Raw genomic sequence first — 27,846 nt, forward strand, 5'->3', positions numbered from 1 at the left:
AGAACTAGGGGCAAAATGGTCATTCTGCAAAAAGTGGATTCAGGTGCTATCGAGCACCCGCTGGAAAGACAATGACAAATTAGTCAAGTTCAAAAAAAAGTTTACTCAATTTGGAGTCCGGACGGGGGAGAAAGGTCAAAAACAAAAATGATGTCGTGGCGGCCCGATTAGGACAACCCACCACTGCTGCAACTGAGAGTAAAAACGGGCATCTAAACGGATTTTTTTGGAAAAACTCAAAGAAAAAACCCCCCCTAAAATCAAGTTTCATACCCCGATTGCGGATGGAAACAAAAAAAATGCATTGTAAAATGCCCAGAATGCCCCCAAGAAAATCAAGTCAAGAGGAAAAAAACTAATCCGAGCTGCTGCCCAAGTTTTGGAAATAGGGTTTCGGGAGGTTTTTAAATTGCCTAAATTAAAAATGCAATCTTAAAATACACTCACAAGACCTTCGGAAGTTTCGGATCGGTCGTGACGATTTTCAAAAAAAAAGTCGATGAATAGTACCAACTACATTTGTACTAAAAATTTGCAAAACTTGGCAGCAAGGATTTTCTGGAAAAATATGGATTTTTGAGGGCCAAGATGATGTTTTCAGGAAAAATACAAAAAAAAAACCTCCCTCAAAATCAAGTTTTCTACGTGACTTATGTGGAAAAATGAAAAAAACTCATTTTGAAATACCCGAAATGACCCTGTAACAGAATAGGGTCAAACAAAAAAATATGCAACTTTAGGTTTTTGTTTCATCAAGGAAGGTATTGTTTGCCAAAGTGAGCATGCAAGTGTATGTAATATGATAAAATAGATGTGCTAAAATGGCCTATGGCCTCATTACAATACATTTACAACATTTGACATGTCAAACCTCCGAGTTAGAAAAATTACATTTTCATAGACAAATCATGAACATACTAACACTTGCATGTGAACAAGAATGTTTCTAAAAAAGCTCAACACAGCAAATCACCCAAGCAATTGCAATCTCCAATCTTGTATCCTGTACCTGAAATATGCCCCAGTATCGTAGGGGTGAGTAACATAAAGCTACTCGTAGGAAATGAGCATGCATCGACCTACGTTTTACAAGTTTACATGATTTAATTATTGTAGTTCATTCCACCTAATGTCTATGTCAATGTCAGACTCAGGGAGCATCCTAAGCTACCTAAGATCATTTCTAGCATAAATCACATCATTCATGCAATTCAAACAACATAGGAGCATGCTATTCAAAGCAACAAAATATAGATTCTCAAGTCATCAATTTGAAATCCAAAATACGAAAATGACAAAAGTGATCATATCACCTAACGTCTATGTTCCAAATGAATCTATAGGATCATTCCTAAACTATATTTGAACAATATAGCATGGATGTACTTATCAACATCAAAAGCTTATAATGATTCATTAAAAATCATAAAACAAGAATGTACTTAACAACATTTAAAAGCTCACAATGATTTATGGAAAATTATAAACATGAATGTACTTAACAACATTAAAATGATTCATTAAAATCATAAACATAGATGTACTTAACAACATCAAAATCGCCAATAACCAAAACCACAAGTCACAATATAAACATGATTGTTAACCTGGAATTGCACGCGAAAACAAATAGTGGGAGACTTGGACATCACGTCTCAGACTAAACCAAGAACAAATTGGTTATTCCGGGCATTAACCCGCTGGGAAGACCATCCTAGTGCGCACTATCTCAATTGGGGAGAATTCATATCTCCCGCACTAAAGCTGGACTTTAGCCATATCACAGTAACAATGTCCCAAGACTCCAAAATAATCAAATAAGTTCACAACTTATATGTAATTTATATAATGCACTAAGTCACCTTCCATGCACAAGTAGATTGTATCCACACAACACATGCTCTAAATCCACAACTACTATAGGATGACAATGTCGAATCTTCAAAGTGCGATTCGTTACATGCTATAACAATATAATCCAATATTGAAAACATAAACTCATAAATTCATTATAAGTCAAAAGTCATACTTTAAACATACTATCAATGTCAAATACATGAGTTAATCAATAATACCATAGAAACGGAATTTAATCTATAAACTAATTAAATTCCCTAGGTTTCAAATCTCAATCAAATGGCCTCCAATTAATACATGATAAACAATATAGCATGGTCATTACATACACCACATCAAAACTTGATTTGGCCATAAGAACAATAAAGTGAAATTTAATTAAATCATGATAATCAAATCCCTAACTTCTAAAACAACATCAAATGGTTCCAAATTAACATATGCTAGAACATAAGTCATAGTTATCACAAATATCAAGTTAAACACTTAATTAGGCCAATGGAACCCTTAATTAGATTTTAATTAATCATTTAAATTAAAATCTCTAGATTTTCATACTTGTCCAAATGCTCTCAAATTAAAGTATGTTAAACAACATGCCAAGACATAATTTAAAAGTATATCACAAGTTAATTTCATACAAGGTACGGCCATGGGATTTAATCTTTCACAAAAGATAAATATTAAATAAAATATGCAATTTTTATTCAATCAATACCAATTTAATATATGTTAACAAACATATTAAAACATGATTTTCTAGCATGCCATAATTCAAATCAAAGTTATATATAATCATGAATTTTAAATCTTATACAAAGAAATAAAAATTACCAACTTTCTAAATTTGATGCAAGGCATACATATAAGTTGTATAGTCATGAGAAACACTCAATACAACACATATAAATCCTAAAACATTTCCTACCTCAATTTGAGATGAAAATCTCAAAAGCCATCAAAATGGAACGGCTCCGAATCCGACGAAACTACTAGGTTTTGTCGGGGACAACGCCGTGAACATAACTCCCATAAAAGCCCCATCAAAATCATAACTTGACCTCAAAACCAAACTCAAGAAATGGTCAAAACTGAATTCTAATAAGGGGGAAAGGTAGAGCACGGCGAGGGGAACAACAAACGTTAAGGCCGAAGACTTTCCATCAAGGAAAAGTGAACCAAAAGAGGAGAGAAAAGATGGCAGCACCCCTTAGGCTGCCATGGGAGCTCCAGGTCGTGCATGAAGAGGGAGAAGATGAAAAATGAAATATCTCATCCCCCTTTTATAGAAATCTCAAAAAGTGCCCCGAACGGGCCCCACCGGTCCGAAAAAGTAAAATTTGAGCAGACGCGCTCAAATGGCAAAACTTTGTGAACAAAAAAGATTCAAAATGATAAAATATGAACAACGAAAGAAATAGCGTCGAAAACTGAGTCCCGAACAGAAATTTATGCCCAAAACAAGTTTGGTGTAAACCGGGGCCAGAAATCCTGAAACTGGAAAACATCGACCAGGAGGAAATTCCAAGAGTACACAACTTGACAAAATGTGAAAATGAATCCCATATGAGGATCCAGGCTCAAAACAAGACATTTTGCAATAACTTTCATTAATTGCACAATGGCCCCTCCAAAAAGTGAAAACTGCACTTATGGCCCAGAATGAAAATATCTTCCAAAAATATTTTCTTAAAAACCCCTGAAATAAAATATCTTCAAAAGATATTTACGAAAAACACCCCAAGAAAAGAAAATAATTTCAAAGAATTTTGCATCCATACCCCTATGGACACCGGGAGCAACCAGAGTACTTTCTTGCAAAAGTAAAGATACGTATTTCGTGGAAACCACTCAAGATGGAGATACATGAAGTCAAAAACCAACTCCGAACATAAGAAGTGTGGTTACGCCAACAAAGTGTCAAACGGGGAAAAGACAAAATAGGGAAAAGGACAAAATAGGGAAAATGACGAAAAGTGAATAGTGTCAAAAAACGAAAAACGAAAAATACGGAAATGACTTGGTCCTCAAAGGAAGTTGTCAATCCACAGGAAAGAGTCTCAGAAATCACTCCAGAGCACTCGAGACGACACTAAGCGAAGAGGAACTGAACTCAGAAAGGAAAGACAACGGAAAAAAAAAATATCCGCGAAAATCCGGGTCATTACCATCTCCACCACATCAGCCACTTCAGCCAGCTCGAGTGTGTGACACGCCCGTGCCTAGATATGCACATATGACAGTGGACTATGAGTCAGTTTTCGACACAGATTTCTTCTCCAGATCGGTGCTGACCCGATCAGCTTACGATGATATTATCCAGAGGGGCCTTGCAGCTATTCTTGCCCCAGTTACTGAGCCAGTCTACCTGCGGCTAGTACGAATATTCTTCCAGAACCTCTAACCGTCCCCGCGTACCACGACAGAGCTGGTCACTACCATAGATGGCCATCAGATTACTATTACTGTGGACACGCTAGCCAGATCATGTCATTGTCCACACCGATGCCCTCCAGAGCTACAGGAGCTTTATCCCAGGCTATACAGGCCTTCTTATGTCGACATAGTAGTGTTCTTGACAGGTCACCATGCCGATGGCGAGACTTTCGCCACCCACACTTATCTTCCAGATGACCTATGGTTCTTTGATTCCGTTCTCTTTCGGAACATATATATGGCCGGGCACAAGATTCAGTGGCAAGGAGACTATCTGACAGCCCTCTACGTATTTTATATAGGCCACTGGGTATCTATTCCCGCGCTCATCTGGAGCGTGATGAGGAAGCTCTATGATGAGTATACCAGTAAGGAGAAGCCCAGAAGGGCTAAGTCTCTCCCGTTTGGCCACCTTGTGATACCCTTCGGATCCGAGACACGGGTTGATCAGGCCCAGGCCCAAACCCGAGGGAATATCAAACAATTAAAGTATTTAAAAGCGAACACAGATGACAAAATGAATTTAATAAATAAAGTTTAAGCTAGAAGAAACTAAAAGTAAAATCCAAAACTCCATCAGTTTAACAATTCGGGAATCCATTTCTAGTGGACCCCTAATAAAAATCCCAAACTAAATGAAAGTAAAACTGAAAATAAAATCCAAATCTAATATTTGGAAATAAGTCTTACGTCGTCGGTAGAATGGAAGATCGTCTCTGCTCAGCACGAACCAGCTCTAGATTGGAAATGTCCGATAACTGAAAAATGATGAGTGGGTCAGGCCCACATGCAAGTTCTATACTACTACTACCCAAGCAGAGACCCGATACATATGTACATCCTAACCAATCCAACAATAGCTAATAGTCCGTAGATAAATATATATATATATAATCACACTACAGGATTCTCACTGGACTACAGGCCTGTCTCAACCTGACTAGTAGGTACCATGCGAAAACGCACCCAAAGGTGGGCATGACTACCTAGTCCTAGCAGGGTACACATCCAACCATCATAGCCAGCTATGTATCCCAATGCATATACGCTCCTTAACCAACGACTCTGAGACTCAGGCTCATATCGTGGCATCATAAAAATATATTTAAATTCCATTCCAAACCAAAGTGTCACTCAATTATTTATTGATCTGACACAGAAGACAGGTAGGACTTAACTTTTGTAGTTAATCCATCCCTTAATCCAGAGTAGGTAGGACTTAGCATTTTTGAGTTAATCCCCCTAGTATAACACCGTCCCATACCGGTGTATACAAACCATCCATCCAGTATTGATAATATATATATGATAGCATAACATATCAATATCAACATATCCAATCATAAGCATAACAAGAATGTTTAATTAGCATGCTTGTTCCATACATCTAGTACCTGATTCTCTGACAAATTTTTTAAACGCAGAGAAGAAATATAACCATCCCGTAACTCACAATAAGCATCATAATAATAACAATAGTATATACATGCTTACTTGTAATTATTCCACAACATCCCACAAGTTGACATAAATAAATTCTTGGTAACATCAACTGGTTTCATATTAAGTATCAACTGAATTTATATTAGTTAATAGGCTTAATCCCATACCACTGATATATGATTTACATATCAAACTCCTAATTCAATTGCTAAATTAAAATTTAAACAATTTGAATCATCCGCACAAAGCAACCATGTAAACTTTCTTAACAGTTTCATAACGTCCCTTCTACTAACCTTCTATGGTATAATATGTATTTTCATGCCTTCTGAAGTTTTAGTAGAATTAAAACATCACTGAGAACCTCTAACTAAACTCTCAGTTGCTCCTGGAAACCCATTAACCCAAACACAGTAGCTAGCAGTTTCGCAGAAAACCAAAAAAATGAAAACCCACAAAAGAGCCGGCTCCACCCAAAGTAGAGCCGGCTCTACTACAAAGTAGAGCCTACTCCACTTTTTAATTGAGCCTGCTCTACTTGAAATAGAGCAGGCTCCTTCCCCTGTGCGTCGTTTTTTTCAATTCCGGCGGTGTCCGGCTGTGTTGGTCTTCCAAACCAAATTTCTTGCTGATTTAAATTATGTCCTTGGGTGTTCAAAAGTTAATTTACTTCCTTGATTAATAATCGCATTCAGTGGGAACAAGAATTAAACAAAATAATTTAAAAACGGTTAACATGCACCTACAAGGAAACATGCTGTTCAACTTCTTCTCCAACTCCGGCAACTTTGTTCCTCCAACCCAAGTTTCCTATGGATTAAAGCTAAGTCCCAAAGTGCTCTAAAGTTATTTAAGTTCATTACTTGTTAATCAAATTCAATTAAAACAAGAACAAGCACAAACAGTTTCATCACGAACGAAAAATACATACAAGAACCCATACTGTTTGAAACAAATAATTACAACCAAATTAATTTAGCTTTATTTCTTCCTGGAACTGAATTAGAGATGCAAAGAACACAGGACAAAGAGATAGAGTTAGTAATAAAACTTGCCTGTGAGATTCGGTTCAAAAATCTCAACGTCTTTCTTCTAAGTTTTCCGGCGAACTACCTTCTCCTAACTCCCCTGATACTTCTGCCTCCAATACATGTGGTTAGGGTTCTAAACCCTTGGCAGTCTTATACAGATATATATATATAGGCCAACTAAACCTAGGTGCAATTAAACCCTAATCCTATTACTAGACAGAAAAATAAGTCGGCTAACGATAAATCCTAAAACCCTAAATTTAGATAAATAAAATAATTACCCCGTGAAAAAATTAAACATTTAAATTAAACTAATTAAGTTAAATAAATTAAATTAAGTCAATTAATCAATTCAAACAACACCAAAACCAATTAAAATAACAATTAAATAAAATCACAATTAATTCAAACATTCCAGCAAGCAAATAATCAATTAAATAAAATAAAATGCAATTAAACAAATAAATAAATACCAATTAAATACATGTCATATAGGTAAACAATTGAATAAAATAATTAAACCAAATAATCATGCAAAAATACAATAAAAATAACAAATAAATGCCGAGACTATCCTTTTTAAAATTAGGGGTATTACACACCTCATCACCCAGATACTGATTGATCAGCGCTATCCTTTCCATCCTCGGGAATACCCTGAGAGAGGTTCCTGTCACTTCTTGAAGAAGGACTGGGACAAGAGCTATAATGCTATTATTACCCAATTACAGCAGGCTGCAGGTTAGGCGGCAGAGGACTTAGATTTAGAGGATTTAGATGCTGATGAGCCAGCAGCAGCAGCAGACCCGGCAGCGGACGACACACCAGTTGATCCGGCTGTCGAGCGTATGGATATTGATTTAGAGCGACCTGCAGATGACGCAGAGCAACACTCTCCAGCTGGGTCGCCGGTATACGAGGAAGCGCAGACTCAGTATCTTTCTTCATATTCATCCGTACCTGAGGTTCCTAGTCAGACCCCCGGCTTTGGAGAGCGTCTTCAGGCTCTTGAGGATGCAGTGGTTGCTATCAGAGCTGATACTACTGCCATTCGAGCCGATGCTGTGGCCCACCGAGCTGATTTTGCTACATTACGCACGGACGTCATGACTGCACTCCGAGACTTATCTCACGATATCCGCGAAGCTCGCCCTGCCCGTCCTGCCTCGTCCACCTGAGATTCCCAATTTTTTTCTATCTTTTCATACTACACCTCTGTGATCTATACTTCATTTTTGTCACTGTATATTATTTGCAGCCGGATCTGTCGGCTTTGATCTTTTGATGTATCAAGTACTCTATTTTCTTTATATATGTTTTTGCTATGGATGTCATCTATTATGTTCTCATATCTATCTGTTTGACTTCATCAGGTGCATCACAGTGACTTCAGTGAGAGAGTGCTACCCGATTTTCAGGACTACCCTTATACCTCTCTCATTGCTTTATTCCATTATCTCATTTATACTTGCATATCCACTATGCACTGTTTATCCCTTTTTGTTATCTGATGAGTTTATCCAAGTTCCATATTTCCAGGACCACAGTTAATCCCAAGTTTGGAAGGGGGGGGGGGGGGGGGGGACATGCCACCCACTTTGGATACTTCTGTCCCAGCCATTATTTGCCTTAATTGCACCGGTATACTCTTTCTTTTTGTTCTCTTTGCACATTGAGGACATTGTGCCATTTAAGTTTGGGGATAACGGTGTACTTTACAGTGTCAGCTTTAAATTTTAAAATTTTGAGCATGACTTGTGTATTTGAGAGATTTTCTATGATTGGTCCATATCTAGCTATGAATTTGATCTTTTGAGGACTATATTGTTTAAAATTTAAAAATTGCTTGATTTGAGAGTCCAATACTCCTTGTATGCCTTGTGGAAGCCATTTAAGAGTAAATTTTTCGAAAGATTGATATCTTGCTTGCACTTGTGATCCATATCATCTTGATTTTGTGATTGTTTTGAGATTCACTCTAGGATTCTACACTAGCACAGGCGCACACTAGCATTCATTTGTGGGGCACATGCTTTGTTGATTATTGAATTGGTTATATCCCAATTAAGCTAGTAGTGCATTGAAAGTTTTCATTCTTGATAAATGTGGATAACAACCCCTTTTCACTAAGTAGCCGGGATTCTAGCTTCATCAAGCACTGAACTTCTCGCGCCGAAAGGTGGAGGACCCAAACTTTAGGTTAATAACTGAACTTGCTTACAAAAAAAGAAAAAAAAAAGAAAACGAAAAAAAGAGCAAAAGCAAAAGCAATAAAAAGTTAGGACTTCTCCCAAATAGTGAGAAGTGGGAAATGATTAGATGGAGGTTGTCTTAATTTGTAGCCTAGTTGATTTGAGCTTGTAAGTCCGTAGGGGTGTTTGAACACCTAGTGCCCTAAAACCGTCTGGTTTGGGAGTCATTGACCTAATGCTCGACCTCATGAATCGCTAGAAAACTTAATAGATCAATACATTGCACCATACTTCCATCTTTGATCCTAAAAAAAAAAAAAAAAAAAAAAAAAAGAAAAAATTTTCGAGTGAAAAGAATAAGCGTACCTAGAATAATGAAGCTTTAATAAAAGGTCCACTTTTTGTCTTGATGATCGGTACTAGATTTGTGTGCTAGTTTGAGGGTAAGGATGTGATTAATTCTTTAGTTGGCTTAGATAGCAACATATTTGATGTCGGTCCACTCAAAAGGATTCTAGAGTTGTTTTGATTTGCATGATCATTTTCTTGATGTGTGGAGGACATATTTGCTTGCTTGATGTTGAAATTTTGTGAGATTGCTTGGAAAGGGTTGAAACATTACATATTTGAGATAGTTTTCTCCCAGTGCTTGTTTGCAATATTGGTATCTCTTTTGAAAGAATGAGCTTAATGTTTGTGGGTATCATTTCTGGAAACCCTCATGAGATTTCACTCGTCCACTAGGGGTAACCTAGGGGTTTAAAAGGCTTGTTGCATGTGCTAAGTGCAATCGTGTTCCCTACGGAAGTGGCGTTATCCATTTATTACTTTCTAGTTCATAGTTGTATAGTTATTCATTTCATTCCTTTACTTTCTAGTTCATTGCTAAGGACTAGCATCTATTATTTTTTTCGTTGAAGAAAAATCAATCAGACTTAAAGCAAATGAGTCCCTTGTCCTCTTGAGCAAGAGCGTTGTCTTAATTCATTCCAAGGATGAAACAAAGTAGTGAAACATCCTGCATTTCTTCTGACAAATTGCTAATCTTTTAAATGTATTGCCCAAAACTCTAAATTCAGTGTCATTGAGAAATTTAATTTTTCCAATGGCCAATTATTCGTTAATGTTAATGTCAACAGAGTATTGCATAACTAGTTGCAAAAACTGCCTTCCTCATAAGAAAACCATGACTCAAGATCTATGTTTTCCCAGAGTTTCAACAGTGGGTTGGCGATTTTGAATATAGGCCAGATATAAATAGTACAGTGACACTAAGAGTATTTATCAAAATATTAATTTTGCAGTGCCAACGAAAGGAATAATAAGTATTTCATAATCTAATCAAAATTCATATCTCATTCTCATAAATGAAATATAGTTGCTAAATGATAAGAGCAACTATGAACCAAAATTAGAATTAACTAAATGCACATACTTTACTAATATTTTAGTGTATTCAGTTTTTCATGTACATGCAAATTTTTATGTTTTATTCTTGCTGATAAGCAAAATTATTTTCGATAAAGTTCCAATTTCAACTATTCAAGTTGCAAAGAACTCTTTTCATGACTTGGTTTCCAAAATGAGTCTTCTCTGAAAAGAAGAGACTAGTTTGCATCGTTACATTATAAGAGTATACAATTATAATGAGTGGACTTCTACAAGTTTCAACTTCTACATTCAGAATTTTGATAATGAGTATTTGAAATATATTATCAAAATGCAAAGAATATGGAAGATAGAAAACCTAATTCTTCACGGAAGGAGTCCATATATATATATTTCAGTATACAAGGAGTCCAATTTTTACTTTTATGCTAAAGCAATAATTTAAGCGAGTTTTATACTAGTATAATAGTATGATGTTCTTAATGTAAAATTAATTTGGACACTCTTGGAATGATCTAAATATTTTTTATGAATCCAAAATTGGCATGGGTTTAGAGTAGCATCAGTTCCAACTGATAAAGGAAGTCTTGATATATACATCAAGAAGGAAAAGAGTGTCGGTCTCGATTGTTCTACAAGTCCCCTCAACGGATTGAAATTGTCAGATTCATCTGGAAAGTTTACATCATCGATTCATTAAACCTCTAAGGCCAATGAAATTGAAAAGAGGAGCTTAAATTGTGTACATGTGAGGTTGGGGATGAAGTGTCGGCAGAACAATTTTTGTAGAGAGTCCCAAGAACACAAGATGACCATTTTTTTAAAAAAACAAAACAGTTGAATCTTTCTTTAATTTTCTATTTTTGGAGAATCAGAATTGTGGAATCATATATGCTGGTTTCCTAGTGACCATGTAACACATGGGATATTAAATAGGTAATCCGTAGGTGGTTTCAAGTGTGCCATCATTGCTATACACGTCGACTACTCCATTGTCCTACTAACATCTGATAATGAAGACAAAACCATGGTAGAAGTAGACATCAATTACATTTTTGGAAACAAGTAGCACACTGGGCTCATGATTTTTGGTTCTTGTAATGGTTTGGTATGCATAACATCTGAACTACGTTACTTATATGTATTCAATATCTCAACCAGCGAATCCAAGGAAATACCACCATTAGTAACAAACTCCCAATCTAGGGGAACTTATTTTGCATATGGATTTGGGTATGACCACACCACTTATGATTTCAAGCTGGTGAGAGTAGACAGCAATAATGTCCATGTGTATTCATTAAGAAGTGATTCTTGGAAGGTGGTTTAGGGTTTTCTTTACAGTGGTGGCTGTTTGAAAAATATATGCTTCATGTGACATTTAAGATATAATAAACCTTATACTAATATGTCATGAGATAATTAACAATATGCTAAGAAATCATTAATTAAATATGCAACTCTATATTTAATTAAATATGCAAAATAAATTAATGAAATAATAATTATAAATAAAGAACCTGGACCGAGGCTAGTATTGGATACTATATCCTTAAGACAGATTCGTCCCGCTATGGTGCTAACGGACTCAGTGGCGTCTATCTCCCAGGATACAACGGTCTACATCCACCAGTAACAGCACTACAAACTCATGGATACGGCGAACCTTCTCCGTGTAATACTCTCTCTGACTCAAAAATGCATCTATGCTATATAAATGCTGAATTGGGTGTAATTCGAATCAAATGGTTCGGACTAATCTTAATATGGCTTGATGAAATTGGATTAGGGTCTAAGTGGTTCGGACCACTTAACTTATGGTTTGAACTCACTTGGGTTGGGTTCAAGTCTAGAGAGGGAGATAAAAGAAAGTGAAAATGAACAACTTGCAAATGATCCAAAGGGGGGTATTTATAGAAACAAAAATGCTTTTTCGGATTTGGTGTATCTTTTCATTATTGGACACAACCATTGCAATAGGTTGCAATGGTTCACATGATGTCTGTTCACCACTAAACACATCTATTCCAATAGGTTACAATGGTTCACACGGTGTCTGTTCACCAATAGACACATCCATTCCAATAGGTTGCAATGTGCCTTTTCGAGTGGGTGCAACCATGGATTATGATGGTTCAGAAAAAAGGTGTAACCCTTTGAAAAAACAAAAAAGTGGTTTTTTAATTTAAAAGGTGTAACCCTCTAGAAAAACTAAAATATGGTTTTTTAATTTAAAAGGTGTAACCTTTTAGAAAAACTAAAAAGTAGTTTTTTGAATTCAAAAAACCAACCACCCAAAAAACCCACCCATTTATGAAACCCATTTAAATAAGCCCAGCCTAAAATTAGGCCCAATTCAAAATTCCAAAAAAGAATAATCTGGACTTTACAATTAGGCCCAAGCCTAAGCCCAAATCCTAAACTCAGCTTATTTAAATTTCAATTTTTTTCAACATTTTTTTTTTTCATGTGGGACAAACACTTCCCACTTTTTGCATACCCATTTAAGCTTATCAAAACACCACACTTTGGAGCTAATTTCTCATTCACCCAGAAACGGATTTGAGAAAGTAAATATACCACGTTCATCTCTTTACGGAGAGAAATGCGCTTGTCTAGAGATCCGTAAAAAATTATTAGCGGAATCTATTCCAAATCTCATCCAAAGTTTATGTTTTTAATGCCCCCGTTTCCAACAATCCCCCACATGAATGGAAATTTGCGTAAAATGTAAAAGATGATCATGCAGACACTAGAGAGAGTATAATCGAAAAGTTACTGCATCAGGATAGGTGGCTTTTGGCTTTGAACCTTCCCTAGTGTATTGCTATCGGATTTACTGGCTAACCAGTGAACGCGATGTCTTGAACTGTTCAGCCGTTTATGTAAACCAAGACAATAACAAACACACAGTAGCTTTCCTCACAAAGTTAGTTCTCATTGTTGTGTTTATTTTGGCCCTGAACAAGTCTTGGTATTCAATGAGTGCTCTAGAAAACTTAGCCTTTATAGTTCTCATAGAAGCGGCCCCATTTCACACTCATATAGGTGACTTCTTATTAAGAGTATCCTACCAAACCCCACTTGAATTTTCAAGGTATAAGAGTCATTAAAAGCGTAGCTTATCTTGATCATCGCTGTAGGTAGCACTGTCTCATCATAGAAATGGGTAGAAGATTTATATCTTCCCAGTGCTTCTGGTGAGTCACTCAGAATTTCTGTTGTCCCTTTGAACCTAGATCTTGGGATCTCCAGTTAGCTAGGTTGGATTTCCATTAAGGTGACTCGTTAGCTTTCAGCTTTAAACCCCATTCCCCTCGATGAACTGTACAATTGCTTTCTAGTACAACCTTCAATTTTATATGTGGCCACAAGGTTGTGTTTAGAAATATTACACTCTGCAGAGATTTCTCCAGGTGAGAGCAACTGTATACTTTGTGCCCTAAAATTACTTATTGTTAGCAATATCATTTTCTTTAGTAGCACAGGTGTAGACTTACTTTGAATTGTCCTCTAGGTGAAGTCTATTGACTTCCCTATTTGATTTATTCAAAGTTTCTAACTTTGAGTTATATTAAGAATATAAAACTACACCTTTAATATAAATGACATATCCACTATTGGATTTGAAGTCTTTAATATCCCATATCCAGATTGCATCACTGTTACACCTCCAATTTAGTTAGATACCTTGATCTATGCAATATTAGATTTAGAGTGTATCTCAACTACCCAATTTATTGTTTTTCAGTAATCCGATCCTGGATTGAAAATGTGCAATTAAACACAGTTATTAAGATGCCTTGCAATCTCAACCAATGATATACTTTGTCTAGTATTTATATTTGAGATTTACATCTACAAAAGTTAGTTAGGCTTTTGTTATCATAACTAGTATTATGTCGATCTCATTCTATTGAGAATATACTATGTTATTAGATGTTAAATCTTTCATATCAAATATACTAATTAGTATATCATTAATACAATGACTTATACATCACATTTATGTCATTGTCTTGGTACTAGCTTTAATCCACTCAAGGACTTATAAGCTTGCACACTTTACTCTTCAACTAGAACAAATAACTCAGCTCTTCTGCTGGAAAAAGAACTTTTCTAGTTGTTCCATAATATTTTCCTCATAGGAAATAACATGCACTATTGTTATAATACCATAAATGATTTTTGGTTCTATCCAAAATTTCTTAGGATTAAGAACCCTACATTTATAAGTATTTCTTATTTGGACAATATTCCCCCACAACTTTGAGATAATCCTGAAATTTTATATATGATATATTTCTTATAGTTTTCCAACTCTTGAAATACCATATATTAAATATTTCACCTCATCTACCTTTCCAAGGTTCTATATTCGTTTTTCAACAAGCATGTCTAACAGTCTCTAGTACATATGTATTCACTTTATCTCTAACTTGATTTTATAATATGTCACTGATGTTACTGTGAATTAATGCTAGAAATATGGGCTTTAATTAATATTTGCTTCTACATCTCTTGTATTTATGAATTGAGTTATTTATGTTAAGTTAGTCATATTAACATGTCATAACCTTTCATGTGTCACACATCACATAACTCAATCATTTAAGTAAATAATTATCTTATTATTTAAGTTTTGGATACAATCACCACAGAGTGAGCATTCACTTCTCAAGTATTATTACACATTCTTCTCATATCTCACTACTAAGTTATGATGAGCACCCACTTTTTAGTTATTACCGCTAGCTTGAAGTTAAGTTTGTTTAGCTAGCAATTCTAGTAGCTCATAGCTTTAGTACACACTTATCTAAGTGGTCTATCTTGGTAGTAGAGTAATTTGTTTTGAAGAATATTCTTCAAAAACTACTACTTTACAAGTAGTATTATTCCCTCCTACATGAGCAGATATGATGTATAACTCAAATAGCTTATGGCTAAAATGGCTACTCATCACCCTCATGTTTTTTACTATCAAGTTAAGAGCTAGAACCAACTGACAGTTTTTCATCTTCCTCTTAGGTTCTGTGCATCTCATGAATCATTTTAGCTTATACCTAAGCTTAATAGTTTTCAACTCAATAACATTTTAGCTTTTAGCTAAATTGTATATTAGAGCTAACTAACTTGATTTAGCTTGTCTTGGTGTACTTGCTTAGTGTATCCATAACATTTTCCATTAAATTCTTTCGAGTTATTAAAAAATTTTCTTTGATTCAGCCCATTTACAGCTATACGTGTCTTAAACACTAGTATAAATCATTTTCCTTTGACTATCAGAAGAGTTGACATAGTTGGACTAGTCCATTCATACAAAATTCAATAATATCACATATTAAATAAATTATGTTGTAAATTTGAATTACAACACACATTAAATAATTCAACTACATAGTTCAATATTATAGTATCAAATGAAAGTAAACATTTAATAAAAAAATATTAAACTTGCATAACAATATAGTTTCATACTATATCACATGATTAATTATATCACATAATTAATATAAGAAATAATAATAATCAAGAGAAGAATTTGCTTCCTTAAAGCTTTGTGGCTTATTCTCCAATAAACATGCTAGAAAATCAGGAATAAAAGATTTAGACGTTTTAGCCTTTTTACTACCTCTAAGCTCATCTTTATTTTCATTGTATGATTTATGCACAAGGAAATGATATGCAATACTGTTATGAGTATAACCTATCAAAGGTTTTATGTGTAGGGACTGTGCACTTGTAGCTCGCCTAGTGTGGTAGCCTGTTAGTGCCTCTTGCACCCGTCCAAGACACACTCACCTATAAGGTTGTCACATTTTAGGTCCACTCTAACCTTTCATAGGAGTAGGATCTGCAACCTTAAATAGACACCCCCACACTTTTAAGAATTTATAGAAAGGTTTTCAACCTTTCCATAATTCATATGATGTCACATTTCTAAGGTTTCATCTTTGCTTCGTGGCAGATACACATAACGGTATCTTGTGCAACCAATGATAAAAGTAACGAAGTACCTTTTTCCACCTCTAGTTGGTACATGTTTAAGGTAATGTCATATACTTCATAATATCATATTACAAAATTAAATAATTCAACCAATATTGAATAATTCAATAATCTACTTATATAACATGCTTCAATTTCACATAATATTAAATGCATTAATATTTAATATATTATCATATAATAATGTATATAACATTATTTTATCGTATCTCAACTATTAGTATAATATCTACTTGTTTATATCTTAAATAGAAACATATAATAAAATCTACGCAAGGAAGGAATCTGTCTTAAGATTGTTTGAAAAATATATGCTTCATGTGACATTTAAGATATAACAAACCTTATACTAATATGTCATGAGATAATTAACAATATGTTAAGAAATCATTAATTAAATATGCAACTCTATATTTAATTAAATATGCAAAATAAATTAATGAAATAATAATTATAAATAAAGAACCTGGACCGAGGCTAGTATTGGATACTATGTCCTTAAGACAGATTCGTCCCGCCATGATGCTAACGGAGTCAGTGGCGTCTATCTCCCAGGATACAACGGTCTACATCCACCAATAGCAGCACTGCAAACTCGTGGATACGGCGAACCTTCTCCGTGTAACACTTTCTCTGACTCAAAAATGCATCTATGCTATATAAATGTTGAATTGGGTGTAATTCGAATCACATGGTTCGGACTAATCTTAATATGGCTCGATGAAATTGGATTAGGGTCTAAGTGGTTCGGACCACTTAACCTATGGTTTGAACTCACTTGGGTTGGGTTCAAGTCTAGAGAGGGAGATAGAAGAAAGTGAAAATGAACAACTTGCAAATGATCCAAAGGGGGGTATTTATAGAAACAAAAATGCTTTTTCGGATTGGGTGTATCTCTTCATTATTGGACACAACCATTGCAACCTATAGGTTGCAATGGTTCACATGGTGTCTGTTCACCACTAAACACATCTATTCCAATAGGTTACAATGGTTCACATGGTGTCTGTTCACCAATAGACACATCCATTCCAATAGGTTGCAATGTGCCTTTTCGAGTGGGTGCAACCATGGGTTATGATGGTTCGGAAAAAGGTGTAACCCTTTGAAAAAACTAAAAAGTAGTTTTTTAATTTAAAAGGTGTAACCCTTTAGAAAAACTAAAATATGGTTTTTTAATTTAAAAGTTGTAACATTTTAGAAAAACTAAAAAGTAGTTTTTTGAATTCAAAAAACCAACCACCCAAAAAACCCACCCATTTGTGAAACCCATTTAAATAAGCCCAGCCTAAAATTAGGCCCAATTCAAAATTCCAAAAAAGAATAATCTGGACTTTACAATTAGGCCCAAGCCCAAGCCCAAATCCTAAACTTAGCTTATTTAAATTTCAATTTATTTCAACATTTTTTTTTTCATGTGGGACAAACGCTTCCCACATTTTGCATACCCATTTAAGCTTATCAAAACCCCATACTTTGGAGCTAATTTCTCATTCACCTGGAAACGGATTTGAGAAAGTAAATATACTACGTTCATCTCTTTACGGAGAGAAATGCGCTCGTCTAGAGATCTGCAAAAAATTATTAGCGGAATTTATTCTAAATCTCATCCAAAGTTTATGTTTTTAATGCCCCCGTTTCCAACAGTGGCTTTCATAAACCTCTTTTGAGTTTGGGGACACTATTAAATGGAGCCATTCATTGGGTTTGTCTAAATAAAGATCGAAAATTATTAGCAGAATTTACTCCTGCTCCTCCCACCTATGGCATCCTTGAGGTGATTGAAGGATGTCTTTGTATTAGAAAATGCTCGAGTAATGAATTTTGGATAATGAAGGAATATGGGTTGAAGCAGTCGTGGACTAAATTTGGGATTAACATTCCGTTTTATCATAATATCGAGCTGTTGTCTTTGTTGAAAAATGATGAAGTTCTGATCCTGAAAAACTCTGAGAAGTTAGTTTTATACAACATAAGAGAGAGAACACACAGGGATCTTAGATTTCAGGACATCCGGCATGGGCTTATACTTCTTCTTAACCTACAAATATTTGTGGAGAGCCTCATATCGCCATCATTGAAGTGTGAGCCAGAGCCAATATGATTGACAAATGAAATTTTGGATGAAGGATCCTTTGTAGGAGGTAAACCGTATACTAAATGGCATCTTTTTTCAGTTCTATATTCTAATTCAATAGGACATATAATGGGTTTTTTTAGTGGGATTGAAAATTGCTTGCTATTGTGGTGCTTTTATGAAGCTATATTGGCATATATGTTATGTCATTGTATATTGATTTTTTTTAATTATATGGAAGTAGATTGGTCTTTCTATTGAAACCAAATTCTCGCTTCCATGGTTCTCCAATAGCTGCATTTTTCACTTGAACAATAGCTAGAGGCCTAGAATAGAATTATCTAGTTGTAGAGATTAACTTAGTTCAGCATCAAATATATATATATATATATATATATATATATATATATATATATATATATATATATATATTGTGATGAATATATAATTTAATTGACTAACTAATAATAAGAAGCAACTAAGTAGAAGCAAAAGGAAGCATTTAATTTTAAAATCATGAGACCGCTAATGATGGCATTAGCCAAGCCTATTGTAAATAATATTGTGATATAATAATAAATGTGTGGAACGTTGGAGTCATAACTTATCTGGCAATTAGTACTCGTTCCCACGGACGGTGCCAACTGTTGATGCAAGAATCTGTACGCTCCGGAACCCTGGCGATTCTTGCAAGACAAGAGAAGTGATGACCGGCGTGGTGCCGACCGGGTGCACTCCGACGATCAAGTTAGTACTTGAGGATTCCATATTCGATAAGCATTACATATGAAATTTATGGCATACCTTTTTAGGTTGACCGATCACTTCTTTTATAGAAGCATTAATGGTAGTAGTTATTGAAGCGAGATTCTCCCCGATCCAAAATGATATTGTTTTCTTCTTATAGGAATGGTAACTGTCGTTACATATGGTAACCAGAGATTTTTTATGATTCCATAGAGATTTTGGGGAAGATAAATCCCTTGCCCTTATTTTATTTCTCATTTGAATTTGAGTTATACCTTATCTAATCAAATATTCCGTATCATTGGGCATAACTTTTTGTATTCAGTTTTTGGAAATGTTTAGCCTAGACTTATAAACGGAATTTGATAACGCTATTTAACTATCGGATCCCATAACTAGATTGGTAATTCATGAATGAATTAATATTCAATTTATTATTGATCAGATTGTTTTGGCCCAGGGAAGGCTGAGTTTCCTCGCTGTCTTCGAGGTTGTGTAGAGATAGTTTCGTTTACATTGAGAGTTTGAGTGTTTGTGTTCATCGCAATCTTTTTGGGGATATGGTTTGTTGATTGATGTTGTGGATCTGTTTTTAGAGTTGAGTGTTTGAGTTTTTAATGGCTGAGAGATTCCTGTTTAATGTTTTGGGTTTCTTGCGAAATTTCTGTTTTGCGTGTGTGGATCCAAATCCTGCTGATATGTCGTTGGCCTGTAGCTATTCTAGGTTTCGTATTGAGATCACTAAGTTCACCATCTTCCGTTGGATTTGGTGGAGTTCTCTGCCGTTGTTGCATCATATGTTTTAATTTCCTTTGGGTTTTTTTTCTATGTAAATGGTTTTTGGATGTTTGTCTTGGGTGAATTTGTGTTATGTGATAGGCCGATGATTGTGATTTGGTGGTTTTGTGGTGTTCTTCACTGTTGGTTGGGTACTGTTTGGATTTGGGTTTGGATGCGATTTACTTTGGTTGACTGGGGCGATTTGCTTGGGATTCCATAGGACCTGTTGGGAATCCGATGGAATGGGGCGTCGTGGAAGGGATATAGTTGGAGCGTGTTTTAACTAGGGGCAGTGGTTTGGTTGACGGTCGGGTTTTATTTGTAGACGATGATCTGTTCCATTTGAGGAGACATGAGCCTCGGTGTAATACCCTTAATTTTAAAAGGATAGTCTCGGTATTTATTTATTTATTTTTGTTGTATTTTTTTAATTGTTTAATTGATTATTTGACTAATTGTTTATGTGTTTAATTGAATTAAGTGTTACTTGATTAATTGGTTACTTATCTATGTGTTATTTGTATTTTGTCTAGGTATTATTTGTATTATTTGTTTAATTAGATTGTGTGCTTAAATGATGTATTTGATTAATTGTAATTAATTGTAAATTAAATGATTAAATGTTTTATTTTATTTTATTTTATGGTTATAGTTAGTGGTAATGGGCTAACTAATTGGGTCCCATGAACTACTTGGATAGGAGGTTGGATGGGTATGGATAATTACCCATGGATAGTTGTATACATATATACATAGATATATATGTATATACATATATATAAAAAGGAAAGTAATTTATTAATATTATAGTAACTTTAGTATTAATAAATAATCTGATGTATATATTTTATATATTTATATAATAAGGATATACATATATTTTATACGTAACATGTTTTAAGTTACCTTTTTAATATTATGGTAACTTTAGTATAAATAAATAATCTGATGTATATATTTTATTTATTTAATGAGGATACAGATAGATTATATACGTAACATGTTTTAAGTTACTTTTTAATATTATGGTAACTTTAGTATAAATAAATAATCTGATGTATATATTTTATTTATTTAATGAGGATACAGATAGATTATATACGTAACATGTTTTAAGTTACTTTTTAATATTATGGAAACTTTAGTATTAATAAATAATCTGATGTATATATTTTATTTAATTAATGAGGATATACATAGATTATATACGTAACATATTTTAAGTTACCTTTTTAATATTTTATTTTTCTTTATTAAGTTAACTTGGATTGGAAAAAGGAATAGGGTTATTATTTAGCCTATAAATACACAACTATAGGTTGAAAAAGGAGTGAAAATATATCACGTAATATATTCTAGAGAGAGAGAGTTAGAGAGAGAAGGAGAAAGATGAAGGAATGAGGAGAAAACCCTTTAGAGAGAAAATCAAGATAGAAGAAGTTTAACTTTCAGTCCGAAAGTTTAAGGCAAGTTCTTCTTCTATCTCTTTCCCTTTGATTCGTATTTCTATACATGCCTAGGAAATTTCAGGATTTATTAATCACTTAAAATTAAATAATTATGCATGTTTAATTGGATTAGAACATAGGTTTTATGAATTTGGTTCATATCTGTTCTTGTGTTATGAATTGATAATTGCATAATTTTGATTTGATTTCCGGTGTAAATTTTTACATGTTTAAATTATGTATATTTCATATCTGTGGAATGATGGAACGTAGAAACATGCCTAGGATTCCTGAACATTAAATAGGAACTAGGTTTGGGTTTAAATAAATTTAAATAGACTCAATCATAATGATGCTTGCTATTTGAATGTTTTAAACAAACGAATGAATTTAATCTTTTAATATGTTTTAACAAGTGAGATTAAATGTGTAGGATGAATTGGATATGGAGAATGCTTATTTGACGGTATAATAAAATATCATCATATGTATAAGATTCAGTTTATGTAGGACATATGATATAGGAAACTTAAATAAATAATAAGTCATTCATATTTTGTGATAACTTGATATCATATTATCATAGTTATTTCTAGATTGTTTGATGTATTTCCTTAATCGTTACATCAATTGTTGAATTGTGTGATTTAATGCACCGGTATGGGACGGTGGCATTCTAGGAACGGATTAATTTATCAGTTAAGTCCTACCTATTTTATATAAGGGAATGGATTAACTAAAATGTTAAGTCCTACTTATATTCAAGTCAGGTCAGCTGAACAAGTTGAATGACTTATGGAGGATTAATTTATTATATAAGGGAATTGATTAACTAAAATGTTAAGTCATACTTATATTCAAGTCAGGTCAGCTAAACAAGTTAAATGACTTATGGAGGATTAATTTATACTGAATAGGATGGTTACTAGATTATATATATATAAGTATAGTGCCATGATATGAGCTTGAGTCTCAGGATCAGTGGTTATGGTGCGTATATTGCCAGGGATGTGTATCTAGATATAGTGTAGTTGTGTACCCTGGTAGGTTTAGGTACTCATGCCCACTATATGTGCGTTTTGCATGTTGCCTACTATTCAGGTTGAGACAACCCTATAGTCTAGTGAGGTTCCTTTAATGTGTGTATATATATATACGGACTACTAGTTACTGTTGGATTGACTAGGATGTATACGTGTATCGGATCTCTGCTTGGACTGTAGTAGAGTAGAACTTGTTTGTGGGCCTGACCCACCATTATTTTTCAGGTGTTCGTCAGGAGTAAATGTTGTTCGTGCTGAGCGGGTATCAGTCTACTTCATTCTTCCAATGTTACATAGGAGTTCTTTTATGATTCAGTTTCCTGATTTAGACACTTATTGCTGTCATTTGTTTAGTTTGGATTTTATAGGGGTCCACACAGTATGGATTCCCGAGTTGTATTTTGGAGGATCAATTGTATTAGAAGAGTTTATTAATTAATGGAAATATATTCTGAGGTTTATTATTAGATTATCATTTTAGTTTCTTGTCATCATTTTATTTATTCTTCTTTATTCTTTTGTATTCTGTGTTCGTTTATTATCAATTTGTTTTGATATCCTCGGGTATTCGGGCGTGGGCCTGGCCAACCCGCATTCGGAAATCCGGGGGTATCACACTCGGCGTGGAGACTTGTGCATGGTGTCACGTGGAGGCCAGGGCAGACTCAGTTTGCTGGACCCACTGTTATTCAAACCTCGGGTAAGTTAAATTTTATTTACCTTTTTACCTTTTTCTTTTTTGTGGTACTGGGTTGGTGGCGTAACTTTTACACCTTGTTTTATACTGACATTTTTTGTAATGTTTTTAATTTTCGCCATTTTCCATTTACTGGAATTTTTTGATTTTTCGAGGGTATTTTCATCTTTTCTCGTTTTGCATGCCGGACACTGTGGAGTGTGCCGGTTGTGTTCGAGAGTTAATTGGGGTATTTCTTTGGGTTCAGGACTCTTAGAAATGCATTGGTGGTCATTTTTGCATTTTTTTTTCGTTTTTTGGGCAGGACGGTCCCGTGTGGGACCTGCTACAGAAATTGTTGCATACGGGAGTTTTATTTGGGTCCAGTTGCACCTCATTTATTTTATATTACATATTTTATGTGATTGTGAATTATTATATATATATATATATATATATATATATATATATATTGGTGGTAGAAATTAAAAAGAAAAGAAAAGATATTTTTAAAGTGGGACCCACCATCAATCTTTAATTTTGTGGCCAAGAAACCACTTTGGTCTTATTCTCTCTCACTCTCCCGGCCATGTCTCTCTCTCTCTCTCTCTCTTTTCTTGCTTTTTCTTTTTCTTTTCTTCTAAACTTCAAGTTTGATTACGCTCTAACCATAGGGAGTTTGATTGTGTCGTTTACGGCAAATTAAAGAGCGCGGCAATTTGGGGCTTCTTGTGGGTTTGCTTTATAATTGAGGTAGGGGTTTTCCTAATTTCTAAGTTTTGATTCAATTTGAGCAGATTTATATTACTTTTGATATATGTTTGAAGATGCAAGAAATTAGTCCTCTCTTTCTCTCTCTAGAATTCTTACATTTCAACCCAAAAAATATCTCCCTCTTGCTCTATCCATTACTTCTCCTATTTATAGATACTTACAAATATTGATGGACTGCTAGATCTAGGCCCGTTCCTCTGTGAGTTTTGGTCATCTTTGATGGGCTATTCGCGTTCGGCCCATATGGCAGTGTCTTTCTATGAGCTTGACCCATCTGTACGGATCGGATGTCGCATTTGCAGGTCATATCCGGCCCATGTCACTTCGGGCCTCCTCAACTGCCCCCATAATTACCCCTTGTTTAATAAGGGGGTAATTATTGAAGGCGTCTCATCATGATGTTGACGGCTCGAGAAACCCATATGGGGGAACGGACGGTCAGATCCGGAATCAATGTTCCGGGGCTCGATGAATTTTTCGCCTTCCTGACGCTTCGGCCCTCGGGTCCACCTCGCCTTTATAAGGCTCTAGAATACCACTTCATGCCTTTTTACCGTCTCCATCATCAGTCAAATCTCTCGCTCATCTTTTTAGAACAGTGCTAAATTTCTTCCGGTGAAATTCTTCAAGAGTCATTCTTCCAGCGATCTTGCAGTGCTCTTTGTTGCTTTCTACCTCAGAGGTTAGTTTTGTTCCTTTTTACTTTCGGCAGACTTCTTTTTACCCTTTTAGATCCTTCAATCGCTTCCACCATGGTTGTAGATCTAGATGTTCTTCGTATGAGACTTAGACTTCCTGACAACATCCAAGTTAGGGTTTGCCCTAAGGATGTTAATATTATGACCAGTGCCGGCCTTCTTCCCGGCGAAGTTTTATTTACAAACCTTCAACTGAATGTCGTTAGGTTCCCTCTGCACCCCTTCTTTAATTATGTCTTTAATAGACTGGGGATATCCCCCCTACAGGTAAACCCCAATTTCTTTAGAATCATATCCGTTATGCTACTGTTGATTCGTGACAGAAGTCTGGACCTTGACCTCATAGATCTTCTTCTGTGTTATAAGGTCAGTAAGATCCGAACTAACGAGCCATTCTACCACCTCTACCCGATCGACAAGATGTCCATATGTACGGATACAATCAAATCTGAAAAGGGTTGGAGGGATAACATTGTGGGCGTTAGTGGGGCCTGGTCTTCGCCGGCTGTAGAGGATTACCCAATCCCGAGCGCCTTCGGCGTCTGTTCTGTTTCCTCATATAAGAAATTCAAATTTCATAAAAACGATTGTCCCTGCGAAACATGTGTTCCTCGCTTTTGTACTTTCTTATGTCGCTCCTTAGGCATACCTTGTGATGACTTGAGCTACAGTGTTTGCAGGGATAGGAGTAATTACTTGAAAAAATACGTTCTGAACGATATTCCTTCTTGCTCAGACCTCCTCACTTCAGACAACCTTCTACCGTTCTCATCCCTCGGCTATACGATGAGCAGGCTTCAGATTCCATCCTTTGGTAGGAGGAAAAATACTCCCCCAGCCACTTCTGCTGCTGGAGCAACCTCCTCTCCTGCATCAGCCTCTTCCTCAGCCACCATCTTTGACACCATCCCAAGTACGGTGGCTATTGATCCTGTTGTCAGCACCTCTGCTACCAACCCGAGCGCGTCTCCACTAATCACTACTACCCCTACTGCCGCTGGGGGTGCTCGGGACAGAGAACGAGGCAAAAGGCCTCATCCTGACGGTGGAGTCAACCTTGAGGAGGAACCTCTTATAAGAAGGACCCGAGTCTCTGGGCCGAGTGCTCTCTTGCATTGCCCAGTCAGAGCTCTTGCCCCCTCCGGGCCTGTTGCAGCTGGTGCCTCTGCTTCTGCTTCAGCTTCTCCTTCTCTTCCTGTTTTACCACCATGGGCTCCTCGGTACACCCGAACGGATGGGACGTTCGTGAAGCCGAACGAGACCATGCTAAAGGATGGCCAGACCGCCATGGCGTATTATAGGAGCATGTGGACTCCGAAAGACCTTAAGGCGGCGAAGGGTCTGTCCCAAAAGGATGTGTTCAGCCGCTTTCCCCAATCTGCCATGGAGGTGACTTTTATTTTCTAACTCATGAATCCTCTCATACTATTTGGTCTTGCCTTCGTCCGACCAGGCTATCGGTTTAACCAATATTCATGTATATCTATGCAGACTTTGTTCGGTATGATGGCTATGCAGAAGCAGGTGGAAATGGGGAACGCCAGGGCCCGTAAGTTCTCTGATAGCCTGGAGGTGGCTAATAAGGAAAACGACCTTCTCGCTAGCAAGAATACCGAGGTATTGGCTCGGCTTCAAGAAATCGAAAAAGAAAGAGATGTTCTGAAGAAGGAAAACGACTTTCTTCAGGATGAGAAGGATGCCCTCCAGCTTGAGAAGAGTGTCTGGCAGACTGAACGTGATTCAATCAGAGACGAAAAGGCAGAGCTCCAGCGCCTTCTGGCTGATGAACAGTCTGCTCGGATGGCTTTTGAGAAAAGAGCTCTGGACGAGCGCAACGCTCTGATTGATACCATCCGCAGAGTGAATGGTGGAATGCTGGCTCTTCATGCTCGGTTCTCAAGAGTCGGAGCTCTTAGATATGCTCAGGGATTCCGAGATGGTTTCTCCGACCGAGTTCCGGCTAAGGGACAGACCAGCTCAACTCCGGCTAAGATTGATAAGGATTTAGGGATTGATCCTCTGGGGGTCTATGCTGACCCAGAACCCACCGAAGCCGAGCACATACTGTTCTACTGCTCCTCCTACAGCTTCCTCTAGGATCACTACAGCTCCTCCTACTGTTCAACCTCTAACCGCTCTTCATTCGTCAACTGTGGTATGTCCCATAGTCACTGCTGACGTTGGCCCCCAGCAGAATGACTCTGTTATTCATCTTGATTCCCCACCTCGTGAGGGTGAGATGGCTGACGGGACCGAGGAGGCGGATCAGCACAACCAGGAGGCTGTCGGTACTGAGGCAGCTAGCTAGGACTCCTCCAGACTCTTCGATTCCATACTTTTTTGTAACAATGTGACTTGAATACTTCATTTTTTGTAACTCCAATGCTTATCATGAATGAGATGACAGAACTTTTTTTCTCTTTTTTCTTTGTGCTACGCTCTGTTCACACCCATTTTTAATATATATATATATATTTTTATATTAACTTTGTCGTGTGCGTGTTTTTGACAAGTGCCTGGCGTTCGGCTTATGGTGCCAACTGCCACTTATCTTGCTTAAGTGCCTAGCGCTCGGCTAGAATGCCACTTGCCACTTGGCTTTTCATTTTTTAGCAAGTGCCTGGCGTTCGGCTTATGGTGTCAGCTGCCACTTATCTTGCTTAAGTGCCTGGCGCTCGGCTAGAATGCCACTTGCCACTTGGCTTTTCATTTTTTAGCAAGTGCCTGGCGTTCGGCTTATGGTGCCAGCTGCCACTTATCTTGCTTAAGTGCCTGGCGCTCGGCTAGAATGCCACTTGCCACTTGGCTTTTCATTTTTTTTTAAAACCCTTTGACAAGGAAAGTTATTTTTATAAATTTCAGGAATTTGCACATTCATACGTACTTGATTGACAACAAACAACACCCAATAAAGCCGAAACTTAGCTTTTATTGGTAGTACCTCTTCAGAGACGTGGCATTCCAGGGCTTGCTGACCAATCTTCCCGCCATGGTCTCTAACGTATATGCTCCCTTCCCTATGACTTCCGCAATTCTGTATGGGCCTTCCCAGGGTGGCATCAATTTTTTGACTATCCCCACATTTCTTTTCAGAATCAGATCGCCAAGGGCAAAATCTCTGTGTTTCATTCTTTTGTTGTGACTATTCGCCAATACTTGCTGGTATGATGCTAACCTTATTGCTGTAGCGTCCCTCTTTTCGTCTATCATATCGAGGTTCAATCTTAACATTCTGTCGTTCTAATC

General features: G+C 36.2%; 1 protein-coding gene across 1 annotated transcript; it reads left to right on the plus strand.

Moving 5' to 3' along the window:
- Positions 1–18,188: 18,188 nt before the first annotated feature.
- Positions 18,189–26,908, plus strand: LOC132305520 (endochitinase A1-like). The gene is made up of 4 exons (XM_059803153.1): positions 18,189–18,441; positions 25,478–25,820; positions 26,092–26,101; positions 26,642–26,908. The coding sequence occupies exons 1-4, from the start codon at positions 18,189–18,191 to the stop codon at positions 26,906–26,908; spliced, it is 873 nt and encodes a 290-aa protein (XP_059659136.1).
- Positions 26,909–27,846: the final 938 nt, after the last annotated feature.

The sequence above is a fragment of the Cornus florida genome, unplaced genomic scaffold (genome assembly GCF_030987335.1).
Source record: "Cornus florida cultivar Cherokee Brave unplaced genomic scaffold, ASM3098733v1 CherokeeBrave_3.0.0_Hap2_Chr04, whole genome shotgun sequence".
Classification (NCBI taxonomy): Eukaryota; Viridiplantae; Streptophyta; class Magnoliopsida; order Cornales; family Cornaceae; genus Cornus; species Cornus florida.